Raw genomic sequence first — 21,491 nt, 5'->3', positions numbered from 1 at the left:
GGTGGCCTATATATATGTGTTCCCCCGGCCATTTGAAGCTTGTTGGAGTCCCAAGACATCACACACACACCCAAGAACACCTCCAAGCCATCCAAGAGCATAGAGTTCAAATCCTTAGTCCTTAACACAAGCTTTGTGAGTGTTAGTGCTAGGTTAGCTCTTGAGTGAGTGATCAAGTAAGGTTTAGATCATTGTGATGTGGTTCTAGAGTGAACCAAAATTGTATCTCGGTGTGCCGGCCTCCTTGGAGCATTAGTGGCTCGCCGACAAGTCAACGACCCTCCGACTTGGTGTGGAGTGGCGTCGACAACATTGTGCGGGGGACGGAGACCCCTCCTTCGTGGGCAATCTCCCTTAGTGAAGATCGGGATCAAGGTGACCGTGATTGTGTTCACGGAAGAGACTTGATTGCCGAGAAGCGATACTCTTCGTGAGTGCTTCAACAACGTGGACGTAGGGGTGCTTTTGTGGCAAACCGAACCACGGGATATATGCTCGTGTCGAGAGTTCGCTTTCTCTCATCCCTCTACTTTAGCTTCCGCATTTCATATTGCAACTTGTGTGCCTTTACTTTCTTAGTGTAGTATCTTGCTAGGATTGACTATAGGTTGCAAAACTCTTTTGGGATGAGGGTTTCACACTAAGGTGAACCGTAGTTGCACATCTAGATAGCTTGTTTTAGTTTAAGTTTTGTGCAAACTATTTGGATCCATATGTTAAGAATTTTAGAGTACCTAATTCACCATCTCCCCCTCTTAGGCTAGAGCACCCAATCACTTTCATATATTAAAAAGTCTGTTACATTCTGTATGTTCTTATATCTAATTATTAGGAAAATAAAATATAGCAGCACACATGCACATGAGGGCACATATTTTATTACAATTAAAAGCTTTCAATATTTGGTACCTATCATATTTAGTAGCTTTCATCCTTTTTATCATGTAGAATCAGTCCTGATTAATCCTAATGCTTTACTATTTCTTTTCATTTTTCGAGAGTTGATGATGCCATCTAACTTCTACATTGGTCATCACCTCAATTAAACTCATTGGTCGCACCAGGTGTCTATCTACACTTTCAATTTGTTTCTCATACAGCACCTAGAAAATTAAATTTCATTCTGAGATTGAAAAAAATATCTAATTTACTAGTTGGTCGACACCTAATGTAGTCCGTATTTATTTTTTAAAATAAAATATTCAATATTTCTTTTTCAAAATAATAAAATATTTAATGTTTCACAAGATAAAACGTGGGAGTCACTCTGTTCGCTTGGCTTGTCAGCCAATCAATCAATAGTGATTTTTTTCATACACCAAATCAACACCAGCCACTAATCATATTTTTTCTCCCGTAACACATCAACACTAGCCAGGGGCCACGGCAATCAGGTGAAGCCCCTGGCACGTCCAGGCCTCCAGCCACGGTCAATGACAGGTGGGCCCACCGGGATGCGCGGCGAGAGCGGGTGCGTCCGCAACAAATCCAATCCAAAACAGACGGGGCTCGGTTCGGCAGGGGGTGCAGCGACCCACCCGGTGAGTTTGACTCCTCGTCCGGCCCCCGTCCGTCGGTGAAGGGATGACCAAACCGAGCAGGAGCAGCCTGCGGCGCCGTATATATACGCGCCCGCGCGCGGAGGCGGAGGCGGAGGCTGAGCCGAGGAGGAGGGAAGTGGGGAGAGGCGCCTTGGAAGCGAAGCAGCAATGGGGGAGTCCAGCGGTTCGGCCTCCTTTTCGGTGGACGTCGAGCGGATCTCCTTCGGCGGCAAGGTCCGAGTCCGACGACAAGCACCTAGTAGCTTTCTTGCTTCCGTTCCGTTCCAAATGGGGTTACTTCTTCTTCTTCAGTTTTTCGATATCGGGGGTGGCCCTGCTTTTTCAATTGTTTCGGGGCGTTTTTTTCCCCTTTAAATTTTAGTTCTTTTAGGGCGTAATTGGACTGCGTCTGCTTTATTTCTCTACCGCCCATAAATGTTTTGATTCCGTGAAATGCAATTTATACTAATGTGTCACGTCATCAACTGCTTTTGTTTTTTGTGGTTCTACCCAATGTTTTGCTGTTTTTATCATCTTTCTCAAACCAAGGCTGGACGGCTGTACAGAACTCTGCTCCGTTAGTTTCTTTTTCCTAGTCATGTACTTGTGCTAGGCTGGGATTCAAATGTTTCCTCTTGGCGATTGATAGTCCCTGCGTTCATCTATTTGGAAGTCGCCCAAAATTTGCCAAACTTAGCCTGTTCCACTTCCAAATTTCTTTTGTTTGGACTTCGGAGCGGTCAATGTTGGCTGGGGTGTGGACTAGCGCTAAAAGCTAAAAAGGATGTGCCTTTTCTTGACCAGGAGCATCTTGTGAGGACGAGATGTGGTTCTGTAACAGTTGCTGTGTATGGAGACGAGGACAAGCCTGCGCTTGTTACCTACCCGGATGTAGGTTTGAACTGTGAGTGTCATCACAGATTTTATAATTTACTGATAACTGTTATGACTGGATTCTGCGATCACTAACCACACATGGCTAATATGCTACTGTTTTTCTGCTGGCTTGGCCAGACTTGTCTTGTTTCCAAGGATTGTTCTTCTGCCCGGAAGCTGCGTCTTTGCTGCTCCACAATTTCTGCATCTACCACATCAATCCTCAGGGGCACGAGGTCAGTAATGCCGGTTCAACCTTCATCATGCGTTATGTTGGGCTTGTGTTGATTCAGCTGCTTACATGATGTTTGTCATGGCCTTTGTTAAGAGCCCTACAGCTGGGAGCGGCTCCAATCCCATGTGATGTGCCGGTGCTATCTGTTGATGATCTTGCTGATCAGGTTGCAGATGTGCTCGATTTCTTCAGGTACTGTATCGTGACATTAGTCCCAGTGCATGGATTCTTCACTGTATGATCTTTGTCTATAGAAATTATTCACTGGATAGTCAGATGTGTTTAATTTTGGTTGCACATTTTTCATCAATCTTCTCAGTTTAGGATCTGTGATGTGCCTCGGTGTCACGGCTGGTGCCTATGTCCTCACACTCTTTGCGGTATGTGTTTTTATGAGTCAAGACTTATCAGTTAATATAAAATGTCTCTCTTGAGGCTGTGCTAATAAGGATTTTATACTCCGTCGTAGACAAAATATCGGGAGAGGGTAATAGGACTGATGCTGGTTTCCCCTCTGTGCAAAGCCCCATCCTGGAGTGAATGGTTGTATAATAAGGTAACTCCCTCTTTCAGTTACAACTAGCCATTTTCTATCCTGCCAGGTAATCCCAACCAACTAATGATGACAACTTATGCAACAGTTATTGTTAAATTTGCTCTACTATTACGGCACTCGAGGCCTGGTCAAGGAGTGCTTGCTTCAGCGGTACTTTAACAAGGTAGCTTCAGATCTCACTATTCTTATCTTGTCTTCTTGGGACTCTTAATTATAGTTGCTATCCACTTTTGTCTTACTGACGTAACTCTGCAGAAAGTGCGTGGGGATGCACAATATCCTGAATCAGACATTGTGCAAGCCTGTAAAAATGTTAGTCTGTTATTTTGAATTTGTTTCCTTTTCTCCGTAGTTACATACTATACCAGAAGTAGCAGTAGTTCTTGCACATTCCTTTTTTAGTTATAAATCAGGAACCAGTGGTTTCTTATTATTAATTTATATGCAGTTGCTCGATGAGAAGCAGGGTGAAAATATTTGGAGATTTCTCCAATCGATAAATGAGTATGTAGTGCATCACTTATTCCTTGCGTAGAGTCAACTAGAGTTAATCTCTGGAATATGGATGCTCATATGGATTCCCCCTCCTCTAGGAGGCATGACTTAACAGACTCATTGAGGAAACTGCAATGCCGCACACTAATTTTTGTGGGAGAGAACTCAGAATTCCATGAGGATGCCATCCATATGACCGCAAAGCTGGACAGGAGATACTGCGCACTAGTTGAGGTAATATAAGGATCCATGTGTTGCCATCTCCTGACAGAAGCACATCTGGAACAGAAGCGTTTTACTCAGATTACTTTATGTGTTAACCGCAGGTGCAGGATTGTGGCTCCCTTGTAACTGAGGAGCAGCCGTATGCCATGCTGATGCCAATGGAGTACTTCCTTATGGGATATGGACTTTACAGACCGTATCAGCTGAGCGGCAGTCCTCGCAGTCCACTGAGCCCGTGTTGCATATCGCCTGAGCTGCTATCTCCTGAGAGTATGGGTGTGAAGCTGAAGCCAATAAAGACTCGGGTCGCCGTCGACTTCTAATAATGGGAAACAAGTCTCAGGAGTCAGAATCAAAACGGACTACCTATATTACATTACATCTCAGAAGACTGAAGGCAGCCACAAGCTGATTGCTCTAGGAGGAGTGATGGTCGCTTTGCTTATATATGGCGGCAAATAGCCATTTTTGTTGATGATAACATATATAATGTAGATAAAAAGAAAGAGCAGAGGGGAACCCCATAGTAGAGATAACCAAGATGTTTCTTTGTTCAATTTGTTTTGTAGTCAGCTGTCATCACAAATGTACATCTCAAAGTAGTTTGACAGAAACAATAAGAAAAGAATCACTCTCCAGGGTTCCAGATGTTTGTCTTTCATACCGAAAAAAATTGTCATCTGTTGGACCACTGCACCTACTTGTGTCTGGATGGAGAAGGACCTGCATGTACACGCTTATTTCGATTTACTATCTACACACAATGCAGATCATTATTTCATCTCTATCCAGATAATGGCCTTAACAATTTTGCCAATTTCCATTATTGATTGAAGTGATGGACAATGTATAGCCGACAGGAATAACCTTTTATTCGTGTCATACAGCGGCAATTTATCTATTTCAGAATTTGTCTGGTTTCCTTGCAGCTTCAGTTATAGTTGGACCAATACTCATCGACGAGCTTACAAAAAGCAGATTCCTTGTTTTCCATCAGACTTGATGGCCTGTCATACTCGATCATTTTGCCTGTGGTTGCAACAGAAATTTGTTCACATCAATTTGGACATACTTCTGAAAAAGCTCTCTATTGTGTCAGTGAATCTGTGTCTAAGCCAGAATGCATCAAGTGCTCAGAAGCAGCAGCTTACCGAAGGAAAGAACCATGACCATATCACTATCTGTGACAGTAGGAACCCTGTGCGCTATGGTGATCACTGTGCACCCTGAAAACTCCTGCTTGATGACCCTCTGCAGAATGGCATCGGTGGCTGAGTCGATGGATGCTGTTGCCTCGTCAAGGACCAGTATCTTGTTCCTTCGGAGGAGAACACGTGCAAGGCAGAAGAGCTGCCGTTGACCAGCGCTCCAGTTTTCTCCATCATCGCTTACTCAAAATGTTAGATGATTAGAGATCAGAAAATTTTCGGTGCTATACATTCCTGACAAATTTATTTGAGTGTTTCTGAGGATATTCACAGTTTAGAATTATGACTCACCTGGTGATTCAAGGAGTCCAGGAAGTGCACTGATTGTTTTCTTTAACTGGCACCTGTCTAAAGCCTGAAATAGAATAGTGCATCAGGACCAGGATCAGGAAATACATGAGCTTTCATGAACATTTCAGAATGCACTGGTATAAATTGGTAGTTCAGATTTTTAATCTTGCTGACCTCCCATATATCCTCATCGGTATGAAGACCTAGAGGATCAACATTGCTCCTTACACTGCCTCTGAAAAGGGTTGGCTCCTGAGGAATGATGCTGAGCTTCATCCTCAGGTCCTTCAATCCAATGGTGCAAATGTCAAGATCATCAATGAGTATTCGCCCACCGCATGGATCGACAAGGCGGAACAGTGCACTTAGAAGAGTCGTCTTCCCACTCCCGGTTCTGCCAACGACACCTATCTTGTTCCCTGCTTCAAATGTGCAAGTGATACCTCGCAGGCCCGTAGGCGCATTTGGCCTGTACTTGACCTGTAAACAGACGAAGTTTTGAGGGGGTAAATCCAATTATTTTATTGTTTTGAGGGGGTTTTGAGTCTCTTACTCTTAAGTTTTGTAAATCTATTCTTCCTTCAGATGGCCATGAAGAAGGAGGCCTACTGTCACTGATGACAGCTGGAGGTTCTGCTGGGAGATGCATGAACTGCTTGATTCTCTCCACAGATATTATGTAATTTTCCAGATATGAGTAGAATGTTGTTAAGAACACTTGGGCAGAAGAAAGCGTCAATGCGTACGAGAGGCATAGGCCAAGGAATCCTACGAAAGATACCAAGAGAAGAATTTACTGGTTAGAAGATCACATCATGCACAGGTTTTCTGCTGAACTTTTGTTTTCATAAGGATTTTCAGCTGAACTTTAGATTCTATACCTGGAGCAACAGCTCCCTCTGGAAGCGATACAAGAAGGATTGATGATGTGATGATGACCAAGATTTGCAGTGCTTCGACACGCAGAAGCACCCACTCCAATGCGGCACTGGTGTAGAAGAACAGTGTAGCATCTGTGTCAATGAGCCTAAGATTTGTCTGAATAAACCTCCTTGTTGCTGCAAATGCTCTTATGGTGAATTGGTGACCACCCCCAGCATTGATTCTGCTGCAAAGTTCATGACAGGCGCCTTTGTAGTTCCATTGATCCTTACCAGCTCCCTCGCTGATGCAATGTAGTACCTCTGCAACGTTACCATTATTCTCATTTGCCACACCATGGCAAAGTCAGGAATTTAGAGTTAAGAAATGGTGTTCACCTGAATGTATAGCAGCACAATCACGACAGGAACAGCTACCAGTACCACCTGCCATGTAACCATGATCATGATAACTTTGGTTGCTGCCACTTCAATCGTGCCAGATATCACGAAGGTCATCGTATAGGGTACGTCGAAGTCTAATATGCTCAAATCTGATGAAGCCTGCATTATCCAAAAGAATGAAATGTTCAGATATGACATCTACATCTGCTGAAATATCACTGAGAAGTTTACGTATGTGGAGAATTTTACCCGGGTCATTATACGTCCAATTGGAGTGGAATCAAAGAACAACATTGGGGCCTTGAACACTGAATCCATGAGTCCTGAAAAGAACTTCCTTGATGCTTTCAGGCCAAAGTGGGCAGCAAGAAGACTCCTAATATAGGCAAAGAGGCAGCTTGCAGTTGCCATCGCTGCATAGACTCCAACAACAACTACCACACTGAACTGGTGGTTTTGAACTGCAATTGCAAGCCAATAAGTTGCCAAGCATTGCAGGACGACGAACGCACACTGCGCAAGTATTATCAGGACAAGGAGAAGCCAGCCCTTGGACACTGAAACATAATCTTTGTATGGTTTCAGTCCAGCTTCTCCTAGTTCTCTCTTCTCCTCTTCTGTCAGCTGGACTGACAGTGGGTTACTGGTGGAGATCTCTGCCTCACTGTTCTGCGGTATCATCGGTATTTGGTACTGAAAGGTGCCTGGTTTTTTTGCCTCTTTGCCATGCTCCTGGGAATCTAATGGTGTTTTTGAGTTCTTGTGAGCATTGACAAGCTGTTCAAATGCTGTGCCAGACTGCAGAAGCTCCTGATAGGTGCCTTCCTGAGTTATTTCCCCATTTTCCATGACCTGGAGGAAAGTTTGGCTTATCTCTGATATGTGATTGTTTTCAAAGTAATATACGTACAGGTGCAGAATTCACTTACCAGAATCTTGTCAACCTTGGAAAGGAACTCTACTTGATGTGTCACAAGAATGACTGTCTTGCTCTCAAGTGCTGCCATCACACAATCCTACATACAGGAGCTTCAGACATCGATGAAATGATCGTTAGCTGTGACGGTAGCCATTTCATAGCCAATCTATCTTACATTGAATAGGTTAGCAGCTGTATGCGCATCGACGGCGCTGAAAGGATCGTCGAGAAGGTAGATGTCTGCGTTGTTGTAGACCGCTCTGGCAAGCTGGATCCTTTGCTTCTGTCCTCCACTCATGTTCAGGCCTCTCTGCCCAATCTCAGTCAAGTCGCCATGCGGGAAATTCTCCATGTCCTTGTCCAATGCACAACACCTGATGGCCTTCTCGTACTCCTCATTGTTCATCGGCTTACCGAAGAAAACATTATCACGTACCGTGCGGCTCTGGATCCAGGACGTCTGTGAAACATAGGCGACCGAGCCAGAAACTGATACCTGAACAACAGAAATGGGGAAGGAGATCAGTTCATCATGCCACATGCTTGACACTCGATAGCATTTTTGAAGAAATGAGCATTTTGTGCAACATACTGATCCGGATATTCTTGGTATCTCGCCAAGCATTGAACACAGCAACGACGATTTCCCTGCACCGACAGGCCCACACACCGCGATCTTCTCACCTCGCATTGCAGTGACATTGATGCCTTTCAGAGTTGCAATGGCCTTGCTAGGCTCCCAGCTGAAGACACCACTTCGCACGGCCAGGCTCATGTTGGAGGCTGGCATGGCCGTCCTGTCCACTGCGTCGTCTTGGAACTCGCCGATGCGGTCCAGCGAGACCTTGACTTGGATCATGGTGGACATCACCTCCGGCAGCACCCTCATCGGCTCCGAGATGACGCGCAGCGTGGCGAGGATGGATAACACGACGCTGGCGTCCAGGGGCGCGCTCCGGGGCGCGGCCGTCCCCGCGAAGATCACGGCGGAGATGATCGTCGGCGACATCCAGTACAGGGCGCTGCCGTAGGCCTTCTTGATCTGCGTCTCGGCGAGCCACCGCACCTCGGCGTCTCGCAGGCGCTGCACCGCCTCCCTGAACCTGTCCTCCCACGACTGCAGCTTGACGACCTTCATGGCGTTGAGCACCTCCGCCGTGGCGCGCTGCCGCTCGTCCTGCGCCTCGACTGGTAGCGCTGCAGCATCCTGGCGAGAGGGACGTTGAGCACGCCGCAGGCGGCGACGGGGGCCAGGCCCGGGAGCGCGCCGGCGCCCACGGTCCAGAAGAGCATCGCGATGGCGAGGGCGAGCTGCACCGGCATGCACCACGCGCAGTGCAGCCAGAACAGGGACTCGCCGAGCCGGTACGCGTCGACGGCGATGTAGTTGGCGACCTCGCCGGCTCCGTGCCGCCGCCTTCCCTCGCTGAACAGCCTCAGCTGCTTGTCGAAGACGGCCGCCATGAGCGCCGAGCGCATGCGCATGCCGAGCCGCCTGGATCCGAAGAACCAGTGCCTCTGCGACAGCGATTCCACGGCCTTCATCGCGACCAGGCCGAGGATCAGCGCGACCCCGGCGGCGATCCTCCGGTCCCGCTGGTAGGAGTAGGACACGAAGCAGTACAGGATCACCGGCGACGCAGAGAAGGACAGCGTCCGGAGGAGCGTGTACAGCGCCGTCAGCAGGAGCTCCTTCTTGTAGCACTCGGCGAGCACCCGGAACACCTGGTTGCTCGTCCTCGCGGCGTCCGTCTGCCTCCGCCGGCGCCACTCCTGCAGGAACGTCCGTTGCGCCGCCTCCGCGGCGTCGTCGGCGTCCAGCGGCGGGATGTCGCTGAGGTCGAGTGGTTTCGAGTACCCGAGCCGCAGCAACGAGTCCATCCACGTGAACGTGAGGCGGCTCAAGAACCCGGCCTCCACGAACGCCACCTTCCTCTGCTCCCCGCCTCCCGCCGTCAGCAACGGCTGTGTCTCCTCGCCACAGCCGCCGGTGCCATCTCTGCAGACGCTGATCGTGCAGAAGAGAAGCATGGAGCTGGCAACCCACGACGCGATGTCAAGCAGCTCCATCGGGCTCCGCCTCACGATTTTCTCGACGCTGTACGCGGTGACCATAGCCGCGAGGGCCGCCCACCACGCCATGGCCACAGCTCGGGAGAACCTGGTCGGGCGGACGAACAAAGAAGCCGAGACGACAATCCAGACCACCCCTCTGACGAACAGCCCTGACCTGGGAGACGACGAGGAGGAGCCCCATGCGCCGGAGCAGACGTAGGCAACGCCAAGAACAGCGCAGCAGGGAGAAGTAACATAGCACAGCAACGGGAGATCCCTTGCGCGAACCCTGAATCTCCTCGCGCATGCAGCGACCACCAAGCTCAGGATGTTGATGAGATCGACGAGGCTGCTCTGAAAGCAGAGAGACTCCATGTCGAATCCGAGATGATCCCCTTCGCAGGTTGATGCAAACAACCTACCTGCGATTGCAAAGAATGGGAAAATGTTTGGACGCCATTGAATTGACAACGGAGGAAGGATTCAGAACAGAGAGGGTGCAAATCCAACAACTGCACCAAATTTGGGATTGAAATGGTTTGAGTACGGAGATCATAACTTCATTTTCTCGGAGAACTGGAGGTGGAAGGAAGGGGTGGAGGTGGATTACCTTGCAGGCTCAACGACTGAGGAGCCATCGCATTGCTTCTTGAATCTCTCCTCTGTCGTGGGTTGCTAGGAGACAACTGATAAGAGACGATCGACCTGAACACGGCCACCTAAAAGGCCCGGCCAAAAGTAGTGTAGTGCCATGATCTACACATGGTCCCGGTGACAAGTGGGCCTACCGCAGAAGCGCATACAGCACTTGATGTAGGACGACAGTAGGATTGCTGCTATGTTTAAGACTGTATGTGCATGCTGATCTACACTTTAGTGTTGCGTGAGTAATAAGTATCTAAGTGTGGTTGATAAGTAAGTACTCCGTAGTATCTATGTCTAGGCAAACATGTCACCGATCGAAATACTGCCACCTAATAATAATGACGCAACAAGAAGTGATTGCATGGAAGAACATCATCATAATCTGAGATAGAAGAGTGCATAATATAGATACAAAAGTTGATAAATAACTTAATGTGATGTGAAGTACTCCGAGCGACAGTTTTGTTTTTTTGTTTTGTTTTGTGGCCTAGTTTCCTACCTTTTTGATGTTATGACGTATATCATTGTGCTTTCATTCAACCCTCAATTATGAGAACTAGTCTATCAACCCGTGCTCCCGCACAGGCTAATTAGAATTAATATAAAAATGATGTCAATAATTATAATTATCTATCTCACGCCCTTTTCATCTATTAAATATTCTAACACATACTCTAAAACATATATTTATCATTATCTAGTTACAATAGATTTCATTTTGCATCACACCTCCATATGTATTCAATATATGTTTAGTTGAACTATTTGTTTGTCAATTGGTATTCTTATCTCTTCCATCATACATGAATATATGGTGACATATAGCGTGGGTAGTATTTTTATATAAATAGTAATAATGATAGAAATAATAATTTATAATTTTATATTGATGCACTTTAATATATTATTATAATTATATAATTTAGATTCAGATTTATGAGTAATTTAACTTGTAATAATAATGATATAATTGGATAATTTATATGCAAATTTAGAGAGGTATTTGTATTATTTTTATAATGGCATATGTGGGTAATTTACACAAATATTAGGGGGGTACTTTAAATTGTTTTTATAATGGCAGAGGTGGGTAATTTAGATACCTAAGAGGGTTACTTTAGTCTATTTTCATAATGGTAGAGGTGGATAATTTATTATGAAAGATAACAGATCCGATGGTTATTATAATTAGAATTATTAGATTGATGGCGGGATGTTTCTGATTTTTTGAGAATTTATAGATTTTTTCTATTTTTTCAGAGTGTCCACCTAGGATCCTAGGTGGCTTCATGTGGAAGCTCCAGAGGAGCCTCTAACTAGTAATAGTAAGATTTTTACAATGACTGAAAAAAATAAAAGCCGTCCATCTGACATAATCGTACGGTGATCAAGATAAGAAGTATCTAGACCAAAGTACTTGGTGGTACAAAAATATGGGATCAAGTACCAAAAAGTGGGTCCAAATACTAATTTAATTTAATTTTTATAAATACCTTCCATTAATCAACGGACAGAAAAAATTTCAAGGCAAAAGTACCTGAAAATACCTATTGGTACTTTACAATCATTGCAACAAAAGCTCTTAGGATTTTGTCCGAAGATATTCCACCGTGACTGCTTCATGAATGTTTATTTTTGCCTATTTTGACATCCAAATTCTAGTCACCAACGAAATGTCCAGGCGGTATGGCCCCCTACCCGACTGGCTGACTCCTTCCAGTCTGGAAATTCAAACCGAAGAGTATTACTAAAAAGAGAAAAGTATATTTTTGTGAGCAAAAAAAGTATAGATTGTCACATACATCCGCCGTTTCAGCACACTGAATGGAACAAAAAAATTACATTGCCTAAAGGCACACCTTATAATGTTATTAATTTATTTTAGTCGAATATAGGCCATTAGATGATAAAAAAATCTTTTTTAAATATGTGTTCTTTTATTTTATTTTTAATTGATGTGGTAATTTCTAGACCATCTAAGCGCACATATGGTGTCTTCTTTAACATTGGATTATGTTGTCTTCTTCAAACACCATAATATATTATTTTAAAAAACATAACACAGCTTGCAGTAAGGATAAGTCGAACATCAAAACATACCGTGATGCAATGAAGATTCCAGACTACTATATATATATATATATATATATATATATATATATATATATATATATATATATATATATATATATATATATATACACACACACACACAAATTATAGAGTCATAGGGGTCAAATCCTGAATTGGCACTCAACCTAATGCCATATCCTAAGATTATGTGCGGGGATATTCAAGAAGGCTAAAAGAAATGTCTTAAATAGACATGATATATATATATATATATATATATATATATATATATATATATATATATATATATATATATATATATCAGATTTATGCTGAGTTGCAAGAGAAAGAGTAGGTGAGAGAAAAGAAGCATCTGCAAGTCTGCGATTAGCTCTCAACCAGCTCCAACATGGCCTCCAACAAATTTGATGAGAGGAGAGTAAGAAGATGGAGTAGGTTTAAAATGACATGGCAATCAAATATAGCCAACATAGCATTGCTCTAATGAAGAATATGGTAGGTACCACTCATTTATTGAATGCTATAATTATCAAAAGATGGTAAGAGGTTGTATATAGTAGGACCCATCTTTTGCTCAAAATTTGCCGCTATAGTTAAGGACTTTATGCATGAGGTAAACAAGAGTGGGACATAAACAGCCGGAAGCACGGTGAATTGTATTGTGTGTGCGGACCTGCAAGCATCTCTCTATACATCAACCTCAGGGTAGTTGGATTTGAGGTCCGCATCTGTTTAGTTGCGCCCGTAAAGTTTTTGAAATAAAATATTTGCATATTTGAAATATTAAATATAGACTAATCACAAAACTAATTACAGAACTTGTCTGTAAACTACGAGATAAATTTATTAAGACTAATTAATTTATCATTAGCATATGTGTACTGTATCAATTTAGTGTCTAATCATAGTCTAATTATACTTATTAGATTTATCTCGCTAATTTACAAGCAAACTATGCAATTCGGTTTTTTATTTCATTTAGATTTAATACTACATGCATGTAAGATTCTCTTTCGATGTGATAGTTTTAGAATTTTGAATTTTGCAACTAAACAAGAACTTGTATAATGAATGCAACCTGGCAGTAGATCCGTAGATAGTGCTAGTGTGGCATGATTGTGTCGAATGCAATTATGCAACAGTAGAACTACCATCTCGACTGAACGGTGTATTGTTTATATATATATATATATATATATATATATATATATATATATATATATATATATATATATATAACGCTTGGGTGTGCATCCATCCATGCATATTATACTAGATATACATAGTATATATAGATGCCAGTTGACCATGCCTATGCCAGTTGACCATGCCTACATAGTTAAACTATTACATGCGTCTTGAAATATCCACTACTACTAGTTTTTTAGTAGTGATCAATAGCTAGCTAGTAGTAGATAGCTCAAAGCTAGGATTAGCTATATGTTGCAGAATTATTTTGGGTTGTGTTATAACACTAATGGAATTATAGTTGCACATCTAGATAGCATGTTTCAATTTATATTTTGTGCAAACTAGATTTAGCTAGCCATAGGTTAATTAAGGTTTTAAGTCGCCCTAATTCATCCCCTCCCTACTCTTAGGCTAGGTCGTCACTTTCACAATTCTGGGAATGAAATCTTCATTGGTTAAGTCACTGATTCGTTGGTTTGCCTGACGTGGTACAGAACTTATACTTGGCAATGAATTACTTACTGCATGCTGTCTGTTAGCAAGGAGAGTGAATGAGTGATGTTGATCAACCATTTAGGATACTAACCATTACTACAAAGAGACGGATTATCTATGAACCATCACTTGTAAATGACACGAGCATATTCATCATCAAAATTAATCTCCTCCATATCATTTTGCACCAATATATATACTATATACAGAGGTGGCACGCCGTATTTTGCACCAATATATATATCTCTATCAACGTACATCAGTCTCCGTGCTAATTTAGTTATGGTGCAGCTAGACTTGAGCTTTGCTATTTTACTCATCTGCAACATGCAAGTTCAGGATTGTTATTAAGTTATGGTGCAGCTAGATTTGATTTGTTCAGGAGAAAGGGATTAGGGATGCAAGTTCTTGTAAATTTTAGTTGTGCCCTAGTTTTGAGCCACTTGTATTTTTTTTCTTCATCTTAATTTCAGGATTGTTCTTACCCAAATATCACCGTGTGATGCCATGTCATCTAGAAGTAGAAAGTATCCATCAGGCAACGAAAAAAGAAAGAAAAGAAAAAGAGAAGATGAGTTCATAGCATCACAGAAAGGAGCCCTTGATAAATTTGTTAAGGTGAATTCAAACCCTTCAAGGAATTACGAGGAACTGGCCATAATTGCAGTGGAGGAACAAATTAATGGAGGTTCAGAAGAAAACATTGACATCCAAGAAGATGATAACAATGTGAGTGATCCTGAGAACATAGCTGATCCATCTGCTACAGAATGTGCTAGTGTTGATGATCAACCAGTTTTTAGTACTGATATCTATGATCCAAGAAATTGGGAAAATCTTGACAACAAATCAAGGGATATTTTAGTGGAGAAGGGGCATATAAGACAAGAAAATCTTGAGTTTCCTTTAGATGATAACTCAAGGCATTTTTCTTATGCTTGCTGTTCTAAAAAGATGAGCAACTGGGAGTTACATGATAGAAAATGGTTGGTTTATTCCAAGGATGCTGACAGAGTGTTTTGCTTCTGTTGTAAGATTTTCAAATCTAACAATAATAAGAGTTCAAATTCACTATCAGGCATTGGATTTAGAGATTGGAAGCATATTAGTGAGAGGCTGAAGGAACATGAAAATAGTTTTGAGCATATTACTTGCATGAACACTTGGAAGGAGTTAAAAACTAGATTGAGCAAGCAAAAAACAATTGAAAAAGATTTGCAACAGCAGATCACAAAGGAGAAAGAACGTTTGAAGCAAGTTCTACTGAGAATAGTTTCCATTGTAAAATTTATTGGCAAGCGCAATTTGGCTTTTAGAGGATCGAGCGAGCAGCTTTACAATGATAACAATGGTAATTTCTTAGCTTGTGTTGAGATGGTTGCAGAATTTGACTTGGTGATGCAAGACTGTAAGGATCGATGGACCAAGAGGGGGGTGAATTGTGATTTTTTCAAATTTCTAAAACAAAATAAAGCAACCTTAACCTATGCAATACTAGTAAGGCTGAATTCACCAACCGGCTAACTAAGCAAACTACACAAGCTATAAAGGATACAACAAGATATGAAACTAAGCAAGGTAGAGCTAAGTTATGATATCTAAGGTCAAGCACATGAATAATTGCTTGAAAGTAAGTGCTTGAAAGTAAAGAGTGGGCAAGAGACGACCGGATTTTTTCCCGTTGTGTCGATGTGTTGGCACACACCCCTAATCCATGTTGTGAAACTCACTAAGAGTCTTGTCACCTCCCAAGTCATAGAGACGAGGGTGCTCACTAAGAGTCTCCGTTCACCATCCCGGCTTGGTGGAGCTCAAACCACGTACAAACTTCTTCGGGCTCCCACAATCAACTTGGCAAGCTCCGGAAGAAACACCTCAATCACCAAGATCGCCTAGGTGCTGCCAATCACCAAGAGTAACAAGCTAGGGCCTTCACTTGAGCAAGAACCGATCACCAAGAACGGATTCACACAAGCTTCTCTCTACTCAAGTCCTTAGTCTTGCTTCTTGGATGATTGAATGATCAAATGTGTGGAATATGAAGCTCAAGGTGGCTCTCAACAATAGTATGAGTGTATGAATGTTACCTGGTGTCAAGAGACTTCAAAATGACCCATTGGAGGGGTATATATAGGCAGCTCACGCGGATAGAGCCATTGGAGAAAAGCTGCCAGAAAAGTACGCAACGCCGGTTAATCCGACGGTCCTCCAAAAGTCATCGTCGGTTTAACCGATGAATGTAAACTACCCATTTAGAAAACTAGCCGTTACAACTCGGGCAATTTAACCGACATATCATCGGTTTAACCAGTTAGTGTAGTTGTCCACTGATCAACTGAAAAACCAACTCTCTGGACAACTGCACCGACGCTAACTCAAATCCATCGTCGGTTTAACCGGTGAGTATAACTTTAGAAATCCCTGGAAAAACCAATTCTCTGGACAACTGCACCGACGTTAATTTCAAATATCGTCGGTTTAACCGGTGAGTATAAGCCTGAAAAACCCTGGAAAACCAACCTTCTGGACAATTGCACCGACGTTAATTTCAAATATCGTCAGTTGATCCGGTGTATGTACTTGTCCAGACTCTAATAACTGCGTTTAACCGATGTATAGAAAATTGGAGTCGTCGGTTAAACCGGTGTATAGACTTTTTCTGATTTTGTCTTTTCTGATTTGAGTCTTGAATGAAATCCAAATATTCTTGAGATATAAGTTGAAATCCACTTATTTGAAATTCTAAGAACCTGAGTGACCATAGTGTGCATCCATTTTTGATTGACCATGTCCATGCTCAAGTTACTTGGCCTTAGCCCCTCTTAATAGTGCGACCTCTACAAAACTATAAAACATATACTAACCTAAGTGTCCTTCTCAACCTTGCGACACTTAGGACTAGAAAGATTCTTAGTCTTGTTATATGCTTGAGTTGAATACTGAGATTGCCTTTTTGAATAATGAAATTAGGGGCCTCTTTAACATATGATCCAATGAGCGATAATATTTCATTAAGCTGCACAAACTCATTAGTCACAATAATGATTGTCATTAATCACTGAAACATACCTAGAGGGCCTAGATGCTTACAATCTCCCCCTTTTTGGTGATTGATGACAACACAATCAATAAAAATAACAAGAGAGCGAGAAAGGTAAACAGGAGAAACTCAAGCAAACTCGAAAAAGAACCAAAGAGCTCAACGGCTCAAACAAAATCCATAGATATGTCTCAAAACACAGCATACGCAAGAGTCAAATGTACATATCCATGAACTAACATCAAAAGAGATGTAAAACATCAAAGTCCTGTAACTACGAGCTCTCTTTAGCTCTACCCTCCCCCTGACTCCAACTCCCCCTACCTCTCTCCCCCTTTGGCATCAAAGCACCAAAAAGGCGAGCTACGAGTCCTGCTGTCGCAGCACGGCGAGGAAGCGGTCCAGGTCGTCGTCGTCGTCGGACGGAGAACCCTCGGTGACGGACGGGAGCTGCGGGTCCGAGCTGACTGGAGGTGTAGCTGTCGTGGAGGCTCTCGTGCTGGCACTGCCTGGGAGAGGGTCCGTAGAAGTGGTAACCGGGTCAGCAGAAGAAGTGTCAACATCTGAAGTCATGACTGCTAAGGCTGCCGGCTGCGTCGACTGCGGAAGTATAGACTCCTCTCCTCCTCCTCCCCCTGAAGGTGGTACCTGAGGTATGATGGGGAGGGCTACTGACTAAACCGCTGACGGTGAGTCCTGAAAGAGCGTAGTCGCTGGGAGTGGCGAGAAGAGCGGACGACCGGCAGACCCAAGAAGTGCGGACATCGAGAACGTGGTCTCCGGTGTCGTCGAAGAAGCTGGAGCTGCAGTAGGGGCTGGAATTGGAGTAACTGCAAGCTGAGGTGCTCCAACACCCTGAAGTCCTGGCTGCTGTGGGGCGAGTCCGGTGTGAGTGTAAAGCTGTGTGATCATCCCGAACATCGCCATCATGCCCTGCTGCATCTGCTGGAACTGAGCGTCTGTCCTCTGAGAGACTCGGTCAATTAGCCCGACAAAACGCTCCTTGGCTGCAGCACGGTCTCGGGCAGCCTCCCTCTGAATAGCTTCAAGCTGAGCCTCATGGGCTCTCCTGGCCTCCTCCTGTGCGATCCGATCCTCTCTCTCTGCTGAGTGACAAGCTGCTGAAGGAGAGAGGTGAGCTCGAACGGCTGAGTCACCTGGGACTCTGAGATAGTAGCAGCTGCTGGTGATGATGGAGGTGACTCTCTGGACCCTCCTGCCTCGTGGTCGTGACTGGCTGATGCTGCAGGAAAGTACTCGTCATCCTCGGAGGAGTCTGTCTCAAGCTCAGACCAGTGAATCTCATCATCTCCTCCGGGAAGCTGTGCCTCTGCTGCTAGTAGTGCCTCGTCCTCCTCGGCCACTCGGGCCTGCACCTCAGCTGACAGCCGTGCCATAGCAGCTCTGTCTGCCTATCTGCCCCTCCTCCGATCCTGTGGTGCAGTGGGACGGTAGACTGGGAACCTGGGAGCCTCATCCTGACGATAGACACCGCTGATGGGTGACTCAGCTGGCACAATCATAGAACAAATATAACTGATCCAGTGTGCATAAGGGAACTACCTCACGATCCCCATCCCGTCAGTGATCACATCCTCGATCTCAGCCAAAATGAAGTCGACAATGTCAAAAGGCTCATGGTGAGGATGTGTAGAAGCAGTAGCTGCTGCAGTCCTGTAAACCCCTCTAGGTAGCCACTCCTCGGTAACAGTGTCCTCCGGAGGGCCATGTGAACTGTGTACTCCTCTGGGGTCAGCAAGCTAGGGACTCTGGCATACGAGGCTGGGAAAGGCTGACGGAAGCACCGAGAGATCGCCTCGTGAGAAAGTGCTATCCCGCCAATCATCGCCTTGTGAGGTGGATCTGCGTCTCCGTATACTCTCTCGTGCAGGGAGACATCGACCAAGTCGACTCCAAGGATCCCTGCAATGGTCGCCCTCGACAAACCAAAGACCTGGCCTCCAAACATGAAGTGCACGGCTCTGCGCTCGGGAGCAATCCAGGCAGTGGCATAGAACACTCTGACCCAGTCCTCAATGTATCTGTTCTGCTCCATCTCAAGTAGCCTGGGCAGACCTCTGAAGTGTGCAAAGTGCTCTCTGACATCTGCTCCCCCTGCGGCTGTCCTCAGTGAAACCCAGTCGAGCACTCTATGCGGAAAGATCCGATGTCCCCGCCTCTGATAGGTCTCGTAGAAACTGGCCTGAAGAAGCGTCCAGAACCTACGGTCAACCCTGCTGTCACAGGTCACGGGGAACCAGTCCTCCTCTGTCACACTCCACCTGAGCCTCTTGACCTTCGCCGCATTGGCCTTGGTCAAGTTCTGGAGTAGCACACCTAGCTCCAGACGCACAACAGTATCCATCCTGAACACTGCGCGCTCGGCCTCTAGGGCCTCGGCTCTGCGAGCTGCTACTGCTGCAGTTGTGGACCTGCGAGGCTCCTGTGGCTGGTGACCTCCTCGCGTCCTCGGTCCAGTACGACGCTCGGTCGAGGGCGGAGAACCTCCCTCAGACGACTGCCGAGAGCGGCCAGAATGTCGTGGAGTCGGTGACCCTTGAGTACTCTGCCCCTGAGACTGCTCTGACTGTGCTGCATATGAATCTGAGTGATCTGACTCTGCAGCTGCCGGCTCCCCTCAGACGAATCTCCCTCTGTCTGCTGTGTAGTGGCCCTGGTGGCCCTGGCACCTCAGACCATGCCCATACCTCTGTCTCTGCCCCTGGCTGGCTGCTCACGGATCCCGAACGGACGAGCACGACCCGACGCCTGCTCCTCGGCGGCCTTGGCCACCATCTCGGCCCTCTCGGTCTCCCTCTCTGCACGGGTCCGCTTGCGGACCGGCTTCTCGACCACAATTTCCTTGCCCTTCCTCTTCTCGCGACCTATCTCGGTTCAGGCAAAACGTAAAACACCTTGCGCGCACACTGCGGCTGAGTGGTGAATGGCGTGAGATGCGGCAGCGACGGCTCTGTGCGTAAGGATGGATTCGGATGTTTATTCGAATGTCAGATTTTTTGTCATTTTTCTTCGATTATGGACAAATAAGATATAGAATTTACTATGTAAATTCATAGCCTTGTATTTAACATTAATCTTGTAAAGATTCATAAAAACTAAACCTCAAATTTATCATATATATTCTCAAATAATAGATATAAAAATTCGAATACGGATCGGATACGGATTCGAATCTTTTTTCACCTTTTTAATTGTAGGGAGCAAATAATACATAAAAAATCTATACAAAATTTTATTCTTATGTGTAATAATATGCTTGATAATATAAAAAAAGATTAGAATAAAATTTTAAGCATACCTATTTTAAAATATTAAATTTATTCTAAGAATTCGGATGTCTAGATCCATCCTTATCTGTGCGTGAAGGCGGTGCGGAGGTGCACAGCGGCGGTGGCGCACGGGCGGTGTGGAGGCGCACAGCGGTGGCGGCGGTGCACAGACGGTGGCGCACGTGGGCGGCTGTGGCTGCGCGTGAATTGGAGCGGCGCTGGCGGCGTGGATGACACGCGGTGGCGTGGATAGCGCGCGGTGGCGTGGATGGCGCGCGGTGGTGCGAGGCGCGGTGGCGGCGGCTTGGGCGGGCGGCGTGCAGGCGGCACATGGAGCGAGCGGCGGCGCTCGAGTCGGGAGGAAACAGGTGGAACAGAACGAGGAAGAGAGGCCGGCGGCGCGAGCAAGAAACATATATGACATGTGGGCCCCGTGATTTTTCTTAATGCCGGTTAATCCGATGTTTAGGTTTAGAACGCCGGTTGAATGCATCGGTTCAGTTGTCCAGAGACTTCAGCAGAAACCCATCTGAACACCAGTTGAACCGACGATATGAATTTTGAACCCGCCGGTTGAACACTGAAAGCATCAGTTGATTGCTAGGTCAGAACTGCATTACGTTCACCGGTTGATCCGATGATGTGATAATTGCATACGCCAGTTGAACGCCTAGATTTGACTGAGCTGAGACAGAACTTAGTAACGCCGGTTAAACCGATGGTGTAGTTCCATTAAGCGTCGGTTTAACCGGTGAACCCGAAAAACCTTCACTCAACTCACTCTTCTATGCTAAGTCCAATAAACTTATAAAATTCAACTAAACTCAAGTTAATGGACTTGCATAGGTGACTTTACCCCTCAAAATACTTAGGATAGCACACTAGCTTAATAGTTTTCTTTTCAAACACAAGGAAAAAGCCGTAAAGCGAGACAAAGCGCCAAATAAAATGTATGAGCCATGTCATAGGAATATTGAAGATAGAGAGCTTCAAACTCATTATGACATGACTCACTAGGTAATAACGCACCTAACACTTTGCTCTTTTCACTTTTCATGAATTAAGATCTT

At 44.9% G+C, this 21,491-nt stretch overlaps 2 protein-coding genes and 1 pseudogene across 12 annotated transcripts; 2 read left to right on the top strand and 1 right to left on the bottom strand.

Annotated features, from left to right (window-relative positions):
- Positions 1-1,524: 1,524 nt before the first annotated feature.
- On the top strand, positions 1,525-4,576 carry LOC120664346 (protein NDL2-like). Of its 11 annotated transcripts, none has more exons than XM_039943515.1 (11): positions 1,525-1,800; positions 2,346-2,432; positions 2,556-2,653; positions 2,756-2,844; positions 2,977-3,032; positions 3,122-3,208; positions 3,294-3,371; positions 3,464-3,520; positions 3,657-3,712; positions 3,802-3,937; positions 4,030-4,574. In XM_039943515.1, exons 1-11 carry the CDS (start codon positions 1,585-1,587, stop codon positions 4,249-4,251), a joined length of 1,182 nt encoding a protein of 393 aa, XP_039799449.1. In that variant the 5' UTR covers positions 1,525-1,584; the 3' UTR covers positions 4,252-4,574. The 11 variants fall into 11 exon arrangements, with proteins under 11 accessions (XP_039799449.1, XP_039799448.1, XP_039799450.1 ...); XM_039943514.1 differs by having other exon boundaries at positions 1,527-1,800; positions 2,746-2,844; positions 2,972-3,032; XM_039943512.1 differs by having other exon boundaries at positions 1,529-1,800; positions 2,346-2,445; positions 2,972-3,032.
- On the bottom strand, positions 4,456-10,413 carry LOC120664347 (annotated as a pseudogene).
- A 4,079-nt stretch (positions 10,414-14,492) lies between these two features.
- LOC120667555 (zinc finger MYM-type protein 5-like) lies at positions 14,493-19,800 on the top strand. The gene is made up of 2 exons (XM_039947609.1): positions 14,493-15,499; positions 19,757-19,800. The coding sequence occupies exons 1-2, from the start codon at positions 14,599-14,601 to the stop codon at positions 19,798-19,800; spliced, it is 945 nt and encodes a 314-aa protein (XP_039803543.1). The 5' UTR covers positions 14,493-14,598.
- Positions 19,801-21,491: the final 1,691 nt, after the last annotated feature.

The sequence above is a fragment of the Panicum virgatum genome, chromosome 3N, assembly GCF_016808335.1.
Source record: "Panicum virgatum strain AP13 chromosome 3N, P.virgatum_v5, whole genome shotgun sequence".
Classification (NCBI taxonomy): domain Eukaryota; kingdom Viridiplantae; phylum Streptophyta; class Magnoliopsida; order Poales; family Poaceae; genus Panicum; species Panicum virgatum.
This window is presented reverse-complemented; position numbering and strand designations above follow the sequence as displayed.

What these genes read in the sequence shown, in the direction of transcription:
- LOC120667555 (XM_039947609.1), top strand. Translation starts at nt 14,599, where the DNA reads ATGTCATCTAGAAGTAGAAAGTATCCATCAGGCAACGAAAAAAGAAAG. An exon ending in TGACTTGGTGATGCAAGACT is followed by an intron (nt 15,500 to 19,756) that starts GTAAGGATCGAT and finishes CTGACTCTGCAG; the next exon opens with CTGCCGGCTCCCCTCAGACG.
- LOC120664346 (XM_039943512.1), top strand. Translation starts at nt 1,585, where the DNA reads ATGACCAAACCGAGCAGGAGCAGCCTGCGGCGCCGTATATATACGCGC. An exon ending in GATGTGCTCGATTTCTTCAG is followed by an intron (nt 2,845 to 2,971) that starts GTACTGTATCGT and finishes CAATCTTCTCAG; the next exon opens with TTTAGGATCTGTGATGTGCC. An exon ending in TTCAGCGGTACTTTAACAAG is followed by an intron (nt 3,372 to 3,463) that starts GTAGCTTCAGAT and finishes GTAACTCTGCAG; the next exon opens with AAAGTGCGTGGGGATGCACA.